Genomic DNA, 15,097 nt, shown 5'->3' with positions numbered 1-15,097 from the left:
ATCATGCTTATCTATTACAATTCCATTGAATCCGTTCCCGCACTCTACTCCGTGTCCCGAGGTTATATGTATATATAATTATAGTTGACATACAGTGTTATTCAACATCAGTTTCAGAAATACAATGCGTTGGTAAGGCCTCCACATCAACTATACTTAAATTAGTTTTATTTACCTGAATTGTAATGAACAGACTTAATAGAAATGTTTTGTCATTACTGGATAATACAAATATATGTATCTACATTAAAATTTAGGAAGCAGAAAAACAATTATAGTGTAGCGTATTTTCTGGAAGATAAATGAATCAAAGAAACAAATCGTGACAAGGGTACGCCAACTAGCCAAATGAATAATACAGTTAATGTTCCCCTAAAATCCAAGTCTAGCTATTTATGGACCATTGAAAAATTAGAGAAATTAAAAAAGAAGTAGATATCATAGCAGTCCTTCTACAAATAAGTAAATGGATGAGCACTGATTGTCCTAGAAGTTCTTCAAGTATAGTTGTATTTATTTGGAAATTTATTCCTTGTTATCTTAGGGAATGATAAAATAAATTCTAGTGAAAGAATTGTTTTAAATTCAGTGGCACACTACATACTTTGGAACATTTTGTAAGTTTTGTGAGCATTTAAATACCCTAGTCCAAGTCAAGATAGTTCCTGAGCATTGTGACTTTAAGAGGTTAATCTAGCTTGATAATGATTATAAAACTGTCAAATAAGCTAGATTCTGATGGATGGCATTTAGATTTGTCTGAAACTTCATTCTTTAAAAAAACTGGGAATGAGATAAATTATGGACTTTGTGCTCATCTCTCTGAATTAAAAGGAGCGGTGAGAGGGAATAGCTTCCCTAGGCTATTTTCATCCAACAAAGACTGTTATATAACATGACAGAAACCTGGGGAGAAAGTTCCATTTTCAAATGGGAGGTAAAAGCAAAGGAAGGAGTCTCTGGCCATTCTGTCATATTCCCCAGAACTTAGTAAAGTAGTTTTAAAAAATTACTGAAAAGTTAGTTATAATTTCAAAGTCACACACTCTAAAAAAAATATGACCTAAGAGGAATGACCGATTCTAAAAAGTAAAAGGAACGAAGCAGTTAAAGAATCAGAGATGATTACGCCTGTAGGCTGTGGATTATGAAAGGCATAGATGCTCTTTAGAAGGAAGAAAACTAGGAATTACTAAGCTCTAATAAAATTAGTCAAGTGGATCCCTAATGGAAACCATGTTATCGAAATAGAAAACAGAACTACTGTACTTCGTTTTCACTTCACTCATGTTTTCTCCATCAAGGAGAATGAAAGTTATAAGTTAAAAGATTTAGGCAAATATAAATAAAAGGTAACTAAAATCAAGTATATTTGAAGAGATAATAAAACCACAGCTATCCAACTGCCACAAAAAAAAAAAAAAGGCTAGGTATATTCATTTTCCAGTGAGCAGTACAAAAGCCATTCCTTTACCAGCCCAAAAGTAGTGCTTGCACAGTCCTGGTGGAAGCCCTTAATTCTAAATTGACTCATGCAGGGAAGATCAACAAACTTCAGCTCACCCAGGAGAAGTGCAGGCCATTTTCCTTTCCTTGGTGAATACTAACATTAGCTCCAGAAAAGTTTTGGGGAATACGGGAAAGTGGCACCTGTTCCCAAAATAGTTAACCTCTGTAATTTCTGATACATACCATACACAATCACCTAGTACTGCTCAACTCTGTGAACAGGCTTTCTTGTAAAGAGAAGGATGGAGGTGGTAGAGGATTTACCCACACAGAGTTATTTAGTATAATTTTGATCCAAGAAATGACAGGTAGCTTTTGAGCTTTCCTTTGAAATGTTAGGACAGAGGCATAATAGATGGTCTATATCAAACCGTGTAAGTTATTTTTTTATATCGACAGTCTCTTAGAATGAGATTGAATAAATAGATACTTTCTTTAAAGTTATGTCTCAGCTCCCTTTGCTACTCATAAGAACAAAGAAATTGGCTAGTGCTGAAATAATTCAGGGTTATCTGAAACAGTGATTTTTGAATCCACATCAGGATACTTTTTTTTTTAAAGATTTTTTTATTGGGCCATTGGGGGATGGGAACAGCGCTGGGGAATTGGGGGAAGGGGAACAGACAAGTTGCTGTCGTTTTGTTCTTCAGTCTAGTTGTGGAGGACGTTGCTTCACTGGCTCAAGTTGGCACCATCATTGCGCTCTTCCTGGGTGAGGCAGATCAGTCGCTGGCTTCTGGGCGGCCGCTCACGCTGGCTGCTGGCTACACATGGTAGCCCATGGCAACCCACTGCAGCAGGGGTTGCAGCCTACGCCGTCGCCGGCGACTCACAGCAACCCAAGTAGATTCCCATTATCTGTAGGCTAGATTTCCTGGAAAGCAAACACACCAGCTTGAGAGGCTAAGATGCTTAGATATTTACTCAGTCTAACCATTTTTATACCAGTTAAATTTCCCAATTCATTACATTCTTGTGCTCAGATAATCCACACTCATACTCACTGGGAGGGACTCATGGGAAGCCTAAATGTCTGGATTAGCAAACTCAGCCTATGCCACACAACTTTTCCAGGGATCATTATAGATGGTAATCTTCATCAAAAGGAAAACTCCAAGTTTCCATCTTTTTAATGCCATTCAGTGGCAATCCACTGAACACCTATGAGCTTTCCCCTTTGTATTTTTAGTAAAGAGACCAACCCTATTGATTATTTAATGATTAATCTTGCCCTTTCTCATTTAGAAATTCATAATATATCTAATCAAATATTACATAAAGTATAAAACACAGTCAATTATAGAATTAATTTTATATGCAGCAGGGTATAATTTTTATTTACTTCCAAGGAAACCTTAAAATCAAGTTTGTCATTTTTAGAATTCTAAAGTATTGTGTAATAACTATTCTGTTGTTTAATTAAGTAAGGGTTTCTATTCTGAATTGCACATTCAAAAGTTATAGTACAAAAAAAAAGGAAAATAAAAAAAGAAAAAGAAAAAAACAAAACAAAACAAGTTATAGTACAGCTCATGTTTCCACATAACTGTGGACATCTTTTATTATATTTCATATGCGTCTTAAAGATTTTTGTTGGTCTGCAGGTTTCTGCTTTCTTAAAAACTTCTATTCAGAACATTCCCATCAATCTGTTATAATACGTGTTATAGTATTTCTCAATTATCTATACAAATGAAGTTGAGCTTAGGTGCGAAGTGGGCAGTGAGGCCATAGCACAGACAGTTATGTGCCTCTCTCCATCCTTTAATTAGGTAAGTTTTTTCTCTAGTTAAGTTAATCAGGGATTTAAATAGGAGATTACGTATTATAATACAATAATTTCTAAAAATACATAGTTTCTGAATCAAGGGCTTGCTGTGCTTTATAAATGGTAGACTATATACTATGTTCCTGTAAAGAAAAGGAAGAAATAATTCAAAATACTACATGAACGTATACTTAGTGCATGATATATAATCTTGAAGAAAGATTGGTTTACTAATTAAAAAAATTAAAATTTGGTATCAGGATGCCTGTCACTAGCTAATTGTAAAACCTTAATCATGTCCTCTCTTTTTAAAAAAATTTTTCAAGATTTTTACTAAAATACAGCTAACATACACTATTATATGTCCTCTCTATACCCAGTTTTCGAATCTGTCAAATAGAGGTATTGGTACTCCTGTTCTCCCACCTCCCATCCACACACATTCCTCACAAGCCTTTAGGAAAATAAAATTAGAAAACATGTGAAATGCTTTAAAATAATGCATTTAAACATCATAGCTTCACCTTGCTAATTTTTCAGTTCTCTGTACTTTCAAAGTACAGTTAAATGAACACAGATAAGCTTGATGTTTGAAGTGTCTAGCAATAAACTAGACAAACTTCATGTAATTGGCTATTAGTCAAAAATAATGGTAACAGAAAAAGTATGAGTTGAAAAGATATGCCTTCAAATTTTGGCTCTTGTATAATTCCTCCTACATAGATTTCCAGTGTATTAGAACTTTTGAAGCACCAATTTTCCCATGTGTGTAAATGAGAGAAATGGAATAAATGATATCTAGGTCTCTTTCTATCTTTAGAAGATCTTGAGTTAGAGATCTACATACTAATAGTACAAAATAATAAAAAAGGCCCACAAGATGGCGTTTGTAGCTAATGAGTCCTTTTGCATTAACTCTTGCAACCATTTAAGTATTTGCAGTATTTACATGTGTAAATTTATTACTTTTATTCTTCAGAGATATGTAACAGTAATTTTTAGAAAAATATGCAAATCCTGTTATTTTGAAGTTACTGGTATTTCTAAAATTATAAATTGGCAGATGATTCTTAGAAGCTGAATTTAGATTTTTCCAAAAATGAAATTTATGAACAATTTTCAGCTGTTACAAAATAATAGAAGTTGCTTTCCTCTAGCAACATCATCTCTTAATTTCTTCCTGGATTGATTATATTTCATAATTTTGAAATATGCAGCTCCTGAAAGTTTTCATTCCTGTTTTGAATCTTAGGTTTAGATGATAAAAAGCAATTACTAAAATGTGCAGCTCATCGCCCTCATCTTAAGCATGGCCCACAAGTTTCATAATGTAATTTCTTCTTCAGTGATTGATCCTGTTCTCGTATAGAGATGTTTACATATGTGAGCTTCAGTATTTCCTCAAATGTAGGTGATGTCAGCTGTGCGCACGATATTTGAAACAGCATTAAAATACTTAGAGGGCACTCAGGCATGGTTCTCATTTTTAGTTTATTAAAAGAAATGTAATTATCATGGCACTGTCTAAAATGTACTTTTAGATTAGTGGAAAAAACTAGAAGCACAACAACTTTTGCCTTAACATGGAAATTTCTGATTTTAAAAGAAATATGTGGTAAGGTTTGGCATTTACCACATTTTATAATCATAGATATTGTTATTATAGGCAAATTTATGGTTATTTTACTTTATCATCATAGAGATATATAGATAATAATATTTTATTAATTTGACTTAGGTGATAATGTGGATGAAACTAAATTTTCTATTAGCTGTTCCATGAACAGGGTGGTAGTATTACCTATGCAGGAAATACTGAACTGTATGTTGGCGTTGGCACGTGGTGGCTAAGAGCATGGGCACTGGATAGGCATAACTTGTGACTTTGAGCTAAGAGACCTTACAGACTGTTCTTTATTTCAGTGAGCCTCAATATCGTCATCTATAAAGCGCTAAAAATAATAGTACCTACATCCTAGATCTGTTTGATTATTAAGATGTATATATGTATATGTATGTTTGCGTGTAATAGAATAAACAAAAATGAAAGAAAATTCCTGGAAGCAAAATTTAATATTCCCAGTAAGACACCTAGATGATTTTGAAGCTTTCATACTCATAAATATCTTTCTGGAGTCTCAACCAGCTTATCCTGTAATTCACCACTTGTTTCACTTGAGCCTAAAACTGCCAATATAGAAAAAAGTTTCAAAGCTGCTAGCTACATAAATAGATAAAATATATGTAAAGTCCTTAACTCAGTGCCTAGCACATAATTGAGGTTTCAATAAATGTAGACTACTAATAGTAATAGTAATGATTGAGAATATTTCTCACTTGTTTATGAATATTATCTTTGGAAATTATTTTTCATGATAATTATCTCGTAAATATCAAATACTGAAGGGAGAGGTAAAATTTTACCTTTCATGAATTTCCACACTGTGTCAAGCCAAGCCAAGAAAGGCATATTTATAAATTGTATGTGATCTCATTTGCCAACTTCTTGTTGACCACAATTAGCCCCTGGAAACCTCCACTTTTAGCTCAAGGATGAAACATAATGGACAAACAGAGTCCAAGGCCCCTTGTCCTGTGAATGTGTAAACAGGCCCCGAGAAGGGAAGACATTTCCCTGAAGTCACACTGTGGGGCAGAATCTGTTCATATCCCACCAACTTGAGAAAATACTGATTCTTAAATGTGGAAGCTTCCGTTGGAGGCTATATTGTATCTATAGAAACAGCATTTTGTCCTCCTTCATTCTTTAGAAAACTTGGTCCCGTCTGCTGGTGGGGTGACTACCCACTTAGGAGAGCTGGAGAAACACATACCTTTCCTCATGGCACAATATTGTCACCACCTTTGCTGAAGTAGCAATATATTTACTTTCAAAACTAATTTTGGAATTAACACTTATTTTCTAAGTATTCTCTCTGTGGATTTGAGAAGTTTTTAAGTGTGTGTGTTGGAACAAAAAAAGGCTTTTTTCTTTACCTGTTGGTCTGTGTTCCCTAGCTCTGACTCAGCTTTGTTCCCCAGCCTTGCCCTTCAAAGAGAAGCTCGTTTTTAGCCTTTGTCTCTCTTACCTGGGGAAAACATGCACTGATTCTCAATTAATGGGGATTTGTGATAAACATGTTTCCCTGCCACCCAGCATCCTGCCTAACTAGCACGTGCAGGTTCTTCACTGGCTTACTTTGACTGCAGTGAGAAGCTTGGGGCTCTGGAAAAGACTATGGATTCTGTGGGTCACAGTTTTCTTAACTATAAGATACAATTACTGGATTTTATCAAAGTGTTGTAGGAAATAAAGTTATTTATATGGAAAATTATGACACATTGTTCAAAAGTGCAATTCTTATTGTTAATTCTCTGATGATAATACAAAACTCTAAAACTAGGATGAGCTGATGGTTACCGTGAAAGTTCAGACCAAGAGTGATGCTGGGTACTTTCAACTGTTATCTAATTTTGATAAATTTTAGCTTGTTTCACTAATTGTAATGATGTAAAAGTGGAAAAAATGAATTCCTTGATAGAAGGCAATGAGAAGCCAAATAACAGAAATAACCTTTTTAAAAAATATAATTTACAATTGTAAGCAAGTCTCACACGAGGTTTGAGATGTTTTTTATTGTTTTGATGATTCTTTATATCCTCCAATTATCACGAACCTGGACACAATAGATACTGAGCTAAATTGTTTAACCATGTGGTATAAACAATCCATTTCTTGAGGTTTATTTAGTTTATTTGGAAAAAAGCAAGAAAGAGTAAAGAGATTTAAAAAGTGTTAGAAATTATATTATTTTTAAATAGATTTATGTATATTAACTGGATAAATGTGCAACGTATCAGGTAATGGGTTAATATTAAACATTGGTGAGAGGGGGTAAGTAATATGTTTATTTAATAAAAAATCTATCAAAATTTCCAAAGAGATCTGGAGCACCAGGAATTATGCAGTTCAGGGTCAAATCCTCAGTTTTGAAGGCCTAGAAACCTGACGGGTCCACAAGCTGAGTGGGGATCAGGCTTTTATGGCAAAATTTAAGTTTAGAGAGCAATAGAAGCCGGGATATCAACTGATTAATATTCAGATTGAAAAATGAAGTTTTTATGATAACCATATATTTGCATCAGTAGTTCAATACCTTCCTTTTCTGTGGTCATCTGCATTTACTGAGTATTTGCTATATGCCTGGCATGTATTAACTCAGTCGTTCTCGAAGGGCATACATGCTCCTGGAAACACAAAGAATTTCCAAGAGGCAGCAGGTAGGGAATCAGCTTCTATATACTCGACTCGCACGTATAGTGTTTCCTAAAACTTGATCAGCCCAGTGCCCCTGCAGTCGTGTACTTTCTTGTGCATTTCCTTCCAAGATTGTCCTTCCTCAACCATGTAAAAGAAAGGTATCTCATCTGGATGGCCCAGTGACTTACTAAATGTACCCTGGTGGTCATTCAAGAGATTGGTTATTCTCCATTTGTTAAATACATAGTGGCTATACTACTTCCCAGATTGATAATATCACAAACGTACTTAACTTTTTGAGCCTCAGCTTTCTCATCTGTAAAATAAGATTCATAACAGCCATTGTGAGGTTTAAAAGAGGTAATATGTCATAAAGCAACCGTTATAATGCCTGACCAAGTATTCATATTGATATATAGCACTTGTCATGTTATTTCTGTTGTTTTTTCTATGTTAATGTTCTATAATCTGTATTTCTTTTTTTTTATTAGTTTCAGGTGTACAGAACAATGCAATAGTTACCCTTTTCATCCCTCATACAGAAACAACCCCCCTCCCCAATCTACTGCCCTCCCACCCCAATATCATACTTATCTGTTACAATCCAAGAAGAAGGAAATTGTACCATTTGCAATGATATGGATGGACCTAGAGAACATCATGCTAAGTGAAATAAGTCAGTCAGAGAAAGACAAATACCATATGATCTCTCTTATACGTGGAATCTAAAAAACTGAATAAATGAGAAATGTAAACAGAAATGTAAAAAGAGGAAAAACTGAGGTTGCTAGTAGGGAGGGGGTGGGGATGAAGGAGAAGGGGAAGGGACGAGACAATACAAATTGATAACTACAATATGGCCTCAGGGATAGACAAGACAGTCTGGGGAATATAATCAATGATGTTGTAAATATATTTTAGGGGACCAGTTGGACTCATGTCTTGTTAGGGAGACCACTGCATTGTCGGTGTAGAGGCCTGACCACCACACTGTATTTCTGAAGCTGATGTTGAATAATATTGTATGTCAACTATAATTATACATACATATAGTCACGAGATGTGGGTTAGAGTGTGGGAATGGACTCATTGGAATTATAATCTGTATTTCAAAACACAATTTTTATGCCTTTAGTGTGGTGGGTGGTAAGGAGATAGTTAAGCTAATTTGTCTCCTTGACTATGTTTCACAGTCCCTTTTAGGATTTACTTTAGAAATGAAAATGTTAATTCACACCACTAGTCAGCATGGACGGCTACTGAACATCTTCCTTAGACATTTATTAAACTAGGATAGTTGAAGCAGAATATGACTCTGATAGAAGTTTCTTCATATGAGGATTAATGCCATCTTTGTTGCAATTTGGGTCACTTATTTGACAGGAATTCTAAATAGAGCAGACTGCTCAAAATTTCATATTGAATTTTACCTTGAGGACTTTCAGAAGTTTATTTAAATGATAGTTTGGCAGAGTTATCAAAAAGATATGATAGCTCCTGAAAACAGTAATTGCTTTGGCTGCCCTGCAGGGTTACCAGATAATAGACTGTATTGGATTTGCAGAGTTGGCCAGAGAGCTCTAGTAGAAATGAGGTTCACAGGAGAAACAGGGTTCTCCCCAAGTGGGAAGCACAGTTCCGCTATCAGCCCTTCAGTCCCAGTTAATAGTTTGTTTTGTTTTGTTTTATAAACATTGTGGATAAATTTTTAAAAATTATTTGTATTTTGGTATTTTGGTATTTCCTTTTTTTATATTTAAAATTTGGTGGAGATTTTTGAGTATCTATGAAGTTGAGTTTTAATATTTAGAAAAAAATGCTAATAACAGCTAATCATTAATGCATGTCTGCATATGAGTTTAACTAGATTTTTTGTAGATGTTCTTCCTCAGGTAGTAGAAGTTCTCTTCTATTCCTCGCTTGCTGAGAATTTTTTTTTTAAACAGGAATGGACATTGTAATTTGACAAATAGCTTTTCTTTGTCTATTAAGATAATATTATACTTAATGCAGTCAGTTACATTGATATTTGAATATTACTCCTATCTTCATTTCTGGACTAAACTCCATTTGGTCATGATGTATAATTCTTCCTGTAGATTGCTGGATTTGATGTGCCAAATTTTTTTTTTATAATTTTTGCATCTATGTTTATGAGGGGTATTTGTAGTTTTCTTCTTTTATAATATCTTTGGTTTTGGTAAGTTGGATCAGTTCTATGTCTTCAATTTTCTGGTAGAGTTTGTGTAGAATTAATATGATTTGTTTTTTAAATGTTTGATAGAATTCACCAGGGAAGCCAATTGGACCTGGAGTTTTCTTTGTGGGAAAATACTTAACAACAAATTCAAACTCATTTGGGTTATCTGTTTTTTCTGGAGTGACTTTTGGTAGTTTGTGTCTTTCAGGAAATTGGTCCTTTTCATTTAAGTTGTCAAATGTATAGGTATAAAGTTTTTCATATTTTCTTTTTTTCCTTCAATTGAATTTGAAATGATGTCACCCCTCTCATTACTAACAGCTGGTGATTTGTGTAATTTGTGTCATTCTTTTATGATCAGTCTGGCTAAGAGCTTATCAATTTTATTAATCCTCTTAAAGGTCCAACATTTGCTTTCATTGATTTTTCTATATATTTTTTTCTTTTCTCTTGCATTCTCTGACCTTCTCTGGGTTTTTCTTTTCTGTACTCTGGGTTTAATTTGTTCTTTTTTTTTAGTTTTTAAGATGGAAACTGTTTAGTTATTTAAGAGCTTTCTTCTTTTCCAATGTAGGCATTTAGTTCTATAAATTTCTCGCTATGTCCTACTTTAGTGATATTACAAAATTTTTGATATGTTATGTTTTTTTCATTCAGTTAAAAGTACTTCTAAATTCCTTTTTGATTTCTTCTTTAACACAGAGTGTTATTTATAAGTGTCCTCTTTAGATTTCAAATATTTGGAGATTTTTCAGATATCTTTCTATTACTAATTTCTAATTTAATTCCAGAGAATAAACTTTATATGACTTAACTCTTTTTAAATTTATTGAGACTTCTTGTATAGCCTGAAATATGGTCTATTTTGGTTAATGTTGTATGTGCACATGAAAAAAATATGTATTCTTTTTTGTTCTATAAGTATCAATTAGGCCAACTTGATTGATGATGGACTTCAAATCTTCTATATCATTGCTGACTTTCTGTCCACATGTCCTATCAATTCCTTAAGAGAGATGTGTATCAAAATCTGTTTCAGTTGTGGTTTTGTTTTTTTTCTTCTTGCATTTCTGTCAGTTTCTGTTTTGTATATTTTTAACTCTCTCATTATGTGTGTAAACATTTTGAATTATGTCCTCCAGATGAAATGACCTCTTTGACATTATGAAATGAACTTTATCTCAGAAATCTACTTTGTCTGATATTAATATAGCCACTCTAGCTTTCTTTTGACATGTGTTAAGTTTTCATCTTTTTAATTTTAACTTACTGATGTCTTTATATTTAAAGTGTATTTCTTATAAACAGAATATATTTCTTATTTTTTATTTAATAGGACAATCTGTGTTTTTTACTCAAGTATTTAGGCTGACATTTAAATTGATTATTTATACGGTTAGGTTTGAGTCTATTATCTTGCTATTTGTTCCATATGTTCATCAATGTTCCATCTGTTCTTTGCTCCCATTTTCCTAGTAATGCCTTCTTTTGGATTAATAGACAATTTTGCATGATTTTAGTTTAGATCTCTTGTTGGTATATTAGGTATAACTCTTTGTTTTATTATTTTAGTGGTTATTTTAGGTTTATTGCTTGTACCTTATTGCCTTCAAGTAATATTATACCACTTCACTTATCATTTGAGAACCTACAATTATATTCTTCTACTTCTTTCTTCTGGCCTCTATGCTCTTTTTGTTATATATTATACTTATACCTATATGATAAGCCAAATAAGATCTTGTTGCAATTATTAATGAATCAATTATATTGTAAATAAATTTAAGTAATAAAAAATATATAATATATGTACTTGTGTAGTTACCATATCTAATGCTCTACATTCCTTTATATAGATCCATCTTGCTATGTGGGCTCATTTTTTTTCTGCCTAATAGACTTTTTTTGAAAAAGAAACATGTAGTTTGGTCTGTTGGTGATAAGTTATGTAGCTTTTGAAAGTCTGAAAACATCTTCATTCTACCTTTGCTTTGGGGGGATATTTTGGCTGGACATAGAATTCTGGGTTGTCAGTAGTTTTTCTTTCACCACTTTAAAAATGTTGCTCTACTGTCTTCTCACTTACATTATTTTGGATGAGAAATAATACTGTCATCCTTATCTTACTTCCTTTGTATATAACATATAAACTATTAAAATTATTCTATAGATAAACTTCTTACAGATAACTGAGACTAGGCTATTAGGACAATCAGCCCTAGGCAAAATCATGACTTAGGCCACATTTCTGTTTGTATGTCCTACCATCTGCAGTCCCTTCCGATCCCTTATCATTTTCTGTGGCCCATTAATGACCAAGTCTCACCACCTAATCCCAATAAACCATCATACTATGATAATTGCTAACTTTTTGAGCACTTACTTTGTGCCAGGCATTCTGCATAGAGATGTATACAGATTATTTAAATTTAACTTTCACAATTGCTTTAGTGGTAAGCACTATCACTAACTTAATTTATAGCTGAAGAAACTATAGTTGACATTAATCAACTTGTGCATACTCAAGCTTGATGTAGTGGGACTCACATCTGATTAACGCATGGTCGTATTACCACTCCTCTGTCTAGATGCTTAACGCCTGCCTCCTCAGATCTAAATGGTCCATCTTTTTCTGTAAACTTAGAGCTATTTTCTCTCCTTACAGTGGAGTAATAGTGGATTATTTCAGCAAACTAATCAATGCTAATCTTTTAACCCTTATTGAGAAATAGTTTCCTTCATTAACAATTAAAATATGTAGAACATGACAAGGACTCTGTCAAGCTGCTAGGAGAGCAGAGTAGGGCAGATTGCTGTAGAAACAGATATGTAAGGATCTATTCATCCTTTTAACACTCACAGTGAACTACTGTTGATCTCCTCATGATGTGTTTCCATTACTCAGTGCCTTGCTACGTGGGAGTCCTTCCTTACATCACAGACGGACCTCCACTCTGAAGAAGACTCTGAAGATAAAACTTAATCCCATTAAGGACTTCTGTGTGATCTTTGGGAGATAGCATCTATTAACCAAAGTTACTCTTTCTGGATGGGCTGTATCCTTTATAAAGTGGATGAAAAATATTTCACAATATCTGGAAAACCAGCAACTTGAGACTCAGGTATTCCAGATCATTGATATGAATTGGGAAATTATATATATATATATATATATATATATATATATATATATATATATATATATATATGTAAAATTTAGCTTAGTTTTAATTATGTCCTTAAATTTGTACGTCAATAATTACATTTAGAATTTTTTTTTCTTAAATATTTGTCTGTGGAATGTGTCACTTTAAATATATTGTAAAGATTAAGTTTTAATAAAAAGTTTAATACGAAATGACTGACTGTGGTGTGTTCTTTTTTTACCAGTAGCTCAAGCCTCTGAAGCAGAGTCTAATATGAATTCAGCATATATTAACAAGTATATTATGCCTTCACCTTTATTTCATCATAATTCTCTCTGAAATACTATTCACTTTGACATTAGGAATTTGAAGTAAAAAAAAAAAGATTTAATATTATTAAATATTAATGGTAAATGTTAAAAGTTAACTAATTGTTTTTCACAATTTTTTTAAAAAGTTACCAAGATAGATTTAAATGACTATTTGAGTTATTAGTTAGAAATTTTTATACAGTCACATTCCTACTAGTAAATTGTTTTTGGTATTTTTCGCAGTTTTTGCAACTCATATCTAGCTTTTACTTTTACTGTATACAGTGCTTATCAAATTTATTCTCTTTATTAAATGTCTACTATTTGTAAGGCACAACTGTAGGTTCTTATGATCTATAGTGATAAAAAGACACTACACTCACTTCATTCTTGAGAGTTCTAGAAATATTGTTCATGCAGACTGATATTTTATTCATTTTATGGCTATATTTAAAAACTGAATATATTTTATTCATTTTATGGCTATATTTAAAAACTGAATATATTAATTATTTAATATTTGCTAATTTTGGGGAATAAATATTTGTGAAGACTGAGTAAAGTTTGAGGAATTGGGTCATGCATATTATATTACATGAATGACTGAGTTATCTGGGTATTAATACTTAAATGAGTGTCACACACAAAAAAACTAGACATAAAGCATTTTAACTAAATCAAGAGATATACAAGCGTATATATAAATATAAAACTAAACATTTTTCTTAAATACTGGCATGTATAATTTTTAAACTGTTTGCAATAAAGAATCTGGCTCCATTTTCAATGTTTGAGTTAGAGCTTTTAAGCCTCACCTCTCCCTTTTCCTCTCCTGCCCCACATTTGGGCAAGCTGCTGAGAAAGCCACAGTACTCCCTCGTTGGGCACTGAGAAGAAGTTGCAACCATACAGCCCCCTGTCTGCATGTAATTTTTCATCACCCCCAAAAGACACCCCATGCCTTTTGTTTATCACTTCCTGCTCCCCCCACTATTTCCTCAGGCCTAAGGAACCACTAATTTGCTTGCTGTCTCTATTTGCCCATCTAGGTTTGCCTGTTCTAGATATTTCATATTAATAAAATTGTATAATATGTGATCTTTTGTGACTGCCTTTTTTCACCTAACATAAAGCTTTCAAGGTTCATCCTTGTTGCAGCATTTGTGAGTACTTTGTTCCTTTTGATGGCCCAAAACATTCCATTGTATGGATAGATCACATTTTGTTTATCCATTATGTTTGTTTATCCTTGCATTGATAGACATTTGGGTTGTTTTCAACTTTGGCTATTATGAATAATGCTGCTATAAAAGTTGGTGTGTACTTTTTTGTGTGAACATATATTTTCATTTCTCTTGGTCCTATACCTAGCAGTGAAATTGCTGGGTCATATCGCAACTATTTAAACCATTTAAGCAGCTGCCAGACTGTTTTCTAAAGTGGCTGCACCATTTTATATTCTTACCAGCAGTATATAAGGGAGCTGATTTCTCCAGATCCTCACCAATGCTTGTTATTTTCTGTTTTTTCTTTTTCTTTTATGATAGCCATCCTAGTGGATGAAGTGGTATCTCATTGTTGTTTTGATTTGCATTGCCTATTGAATCTTTTCATGTGCTTATTAGCACATGAACTCTATACCCATTTGTATAGATTATTTGGAGAAATGTGTATTGAGGTCTTTTGTTCATTTTTAAAGTTAGGTTATTTGTCTTTTTATTGAGTTGTAAGAATTATTTATATGTGTATATTCTAGACACAAATCTCTTATCAGATTATATTTTACAAATATTTCTTTTCAATTTCTTGATAATGTACTTTGAAGGATAGAATTTCTAATTTTGATGAAGTTCAATATATCTAATTTTTCTCTTGTTGCTTATGCTTTTGGTGTCATATCTA

At 33.1% G+C, this 15,097-nt stretch overlaps 1 protein-coding gene across 1 annotated transcript in view; it reads left to right on the top strand.

The window, feature by feature from the left end:
- SNX7 (sorting nexin 7) overlaps nucleotides 1–12,911 on the top strand; it is an 85,676-nt gene extending 72,765 nt beyond the window's left edge. Inside the window, exon 9 of the mRNA XM_019648858.1 lies at nucleotides 12,644–12,911. Coding sequence (XP_019504403.1) covers nucleotides 12,644–12,721 — 78 coding nt within the window. The 3' untranslated portion in view covers nucleotides 12,722–12,911. The remainder of the gene's footprint in view (nucleotides 1–12,643) is intronic.
- The last annotated feature ends 2,186 nt before the right edge of the window (nucleotides 12,912–15,097 follow it).

This window comes from Hipposideros armiger, unplaced genomic scaffold (genome assembly GCF_001890085.2).
Source record: "Hipposideros armiger isolate ML-2016 unplaced genomic scaffold, ASM189008v1 scaffold_127, whole genome shotgun sequence".
Classification (NCBI taxonomy): Eukaryota; Metazoa; Chordata; class Mammalia; order Chiroptera; family Hipposideridae; genus Hipposideros; species Hipposideros armiger.
The sequence above is the reverse complement of the archived record's forward strand: the minus strand, read 5'-3'. Positions and strand labels throughout refer to the sequence as shown.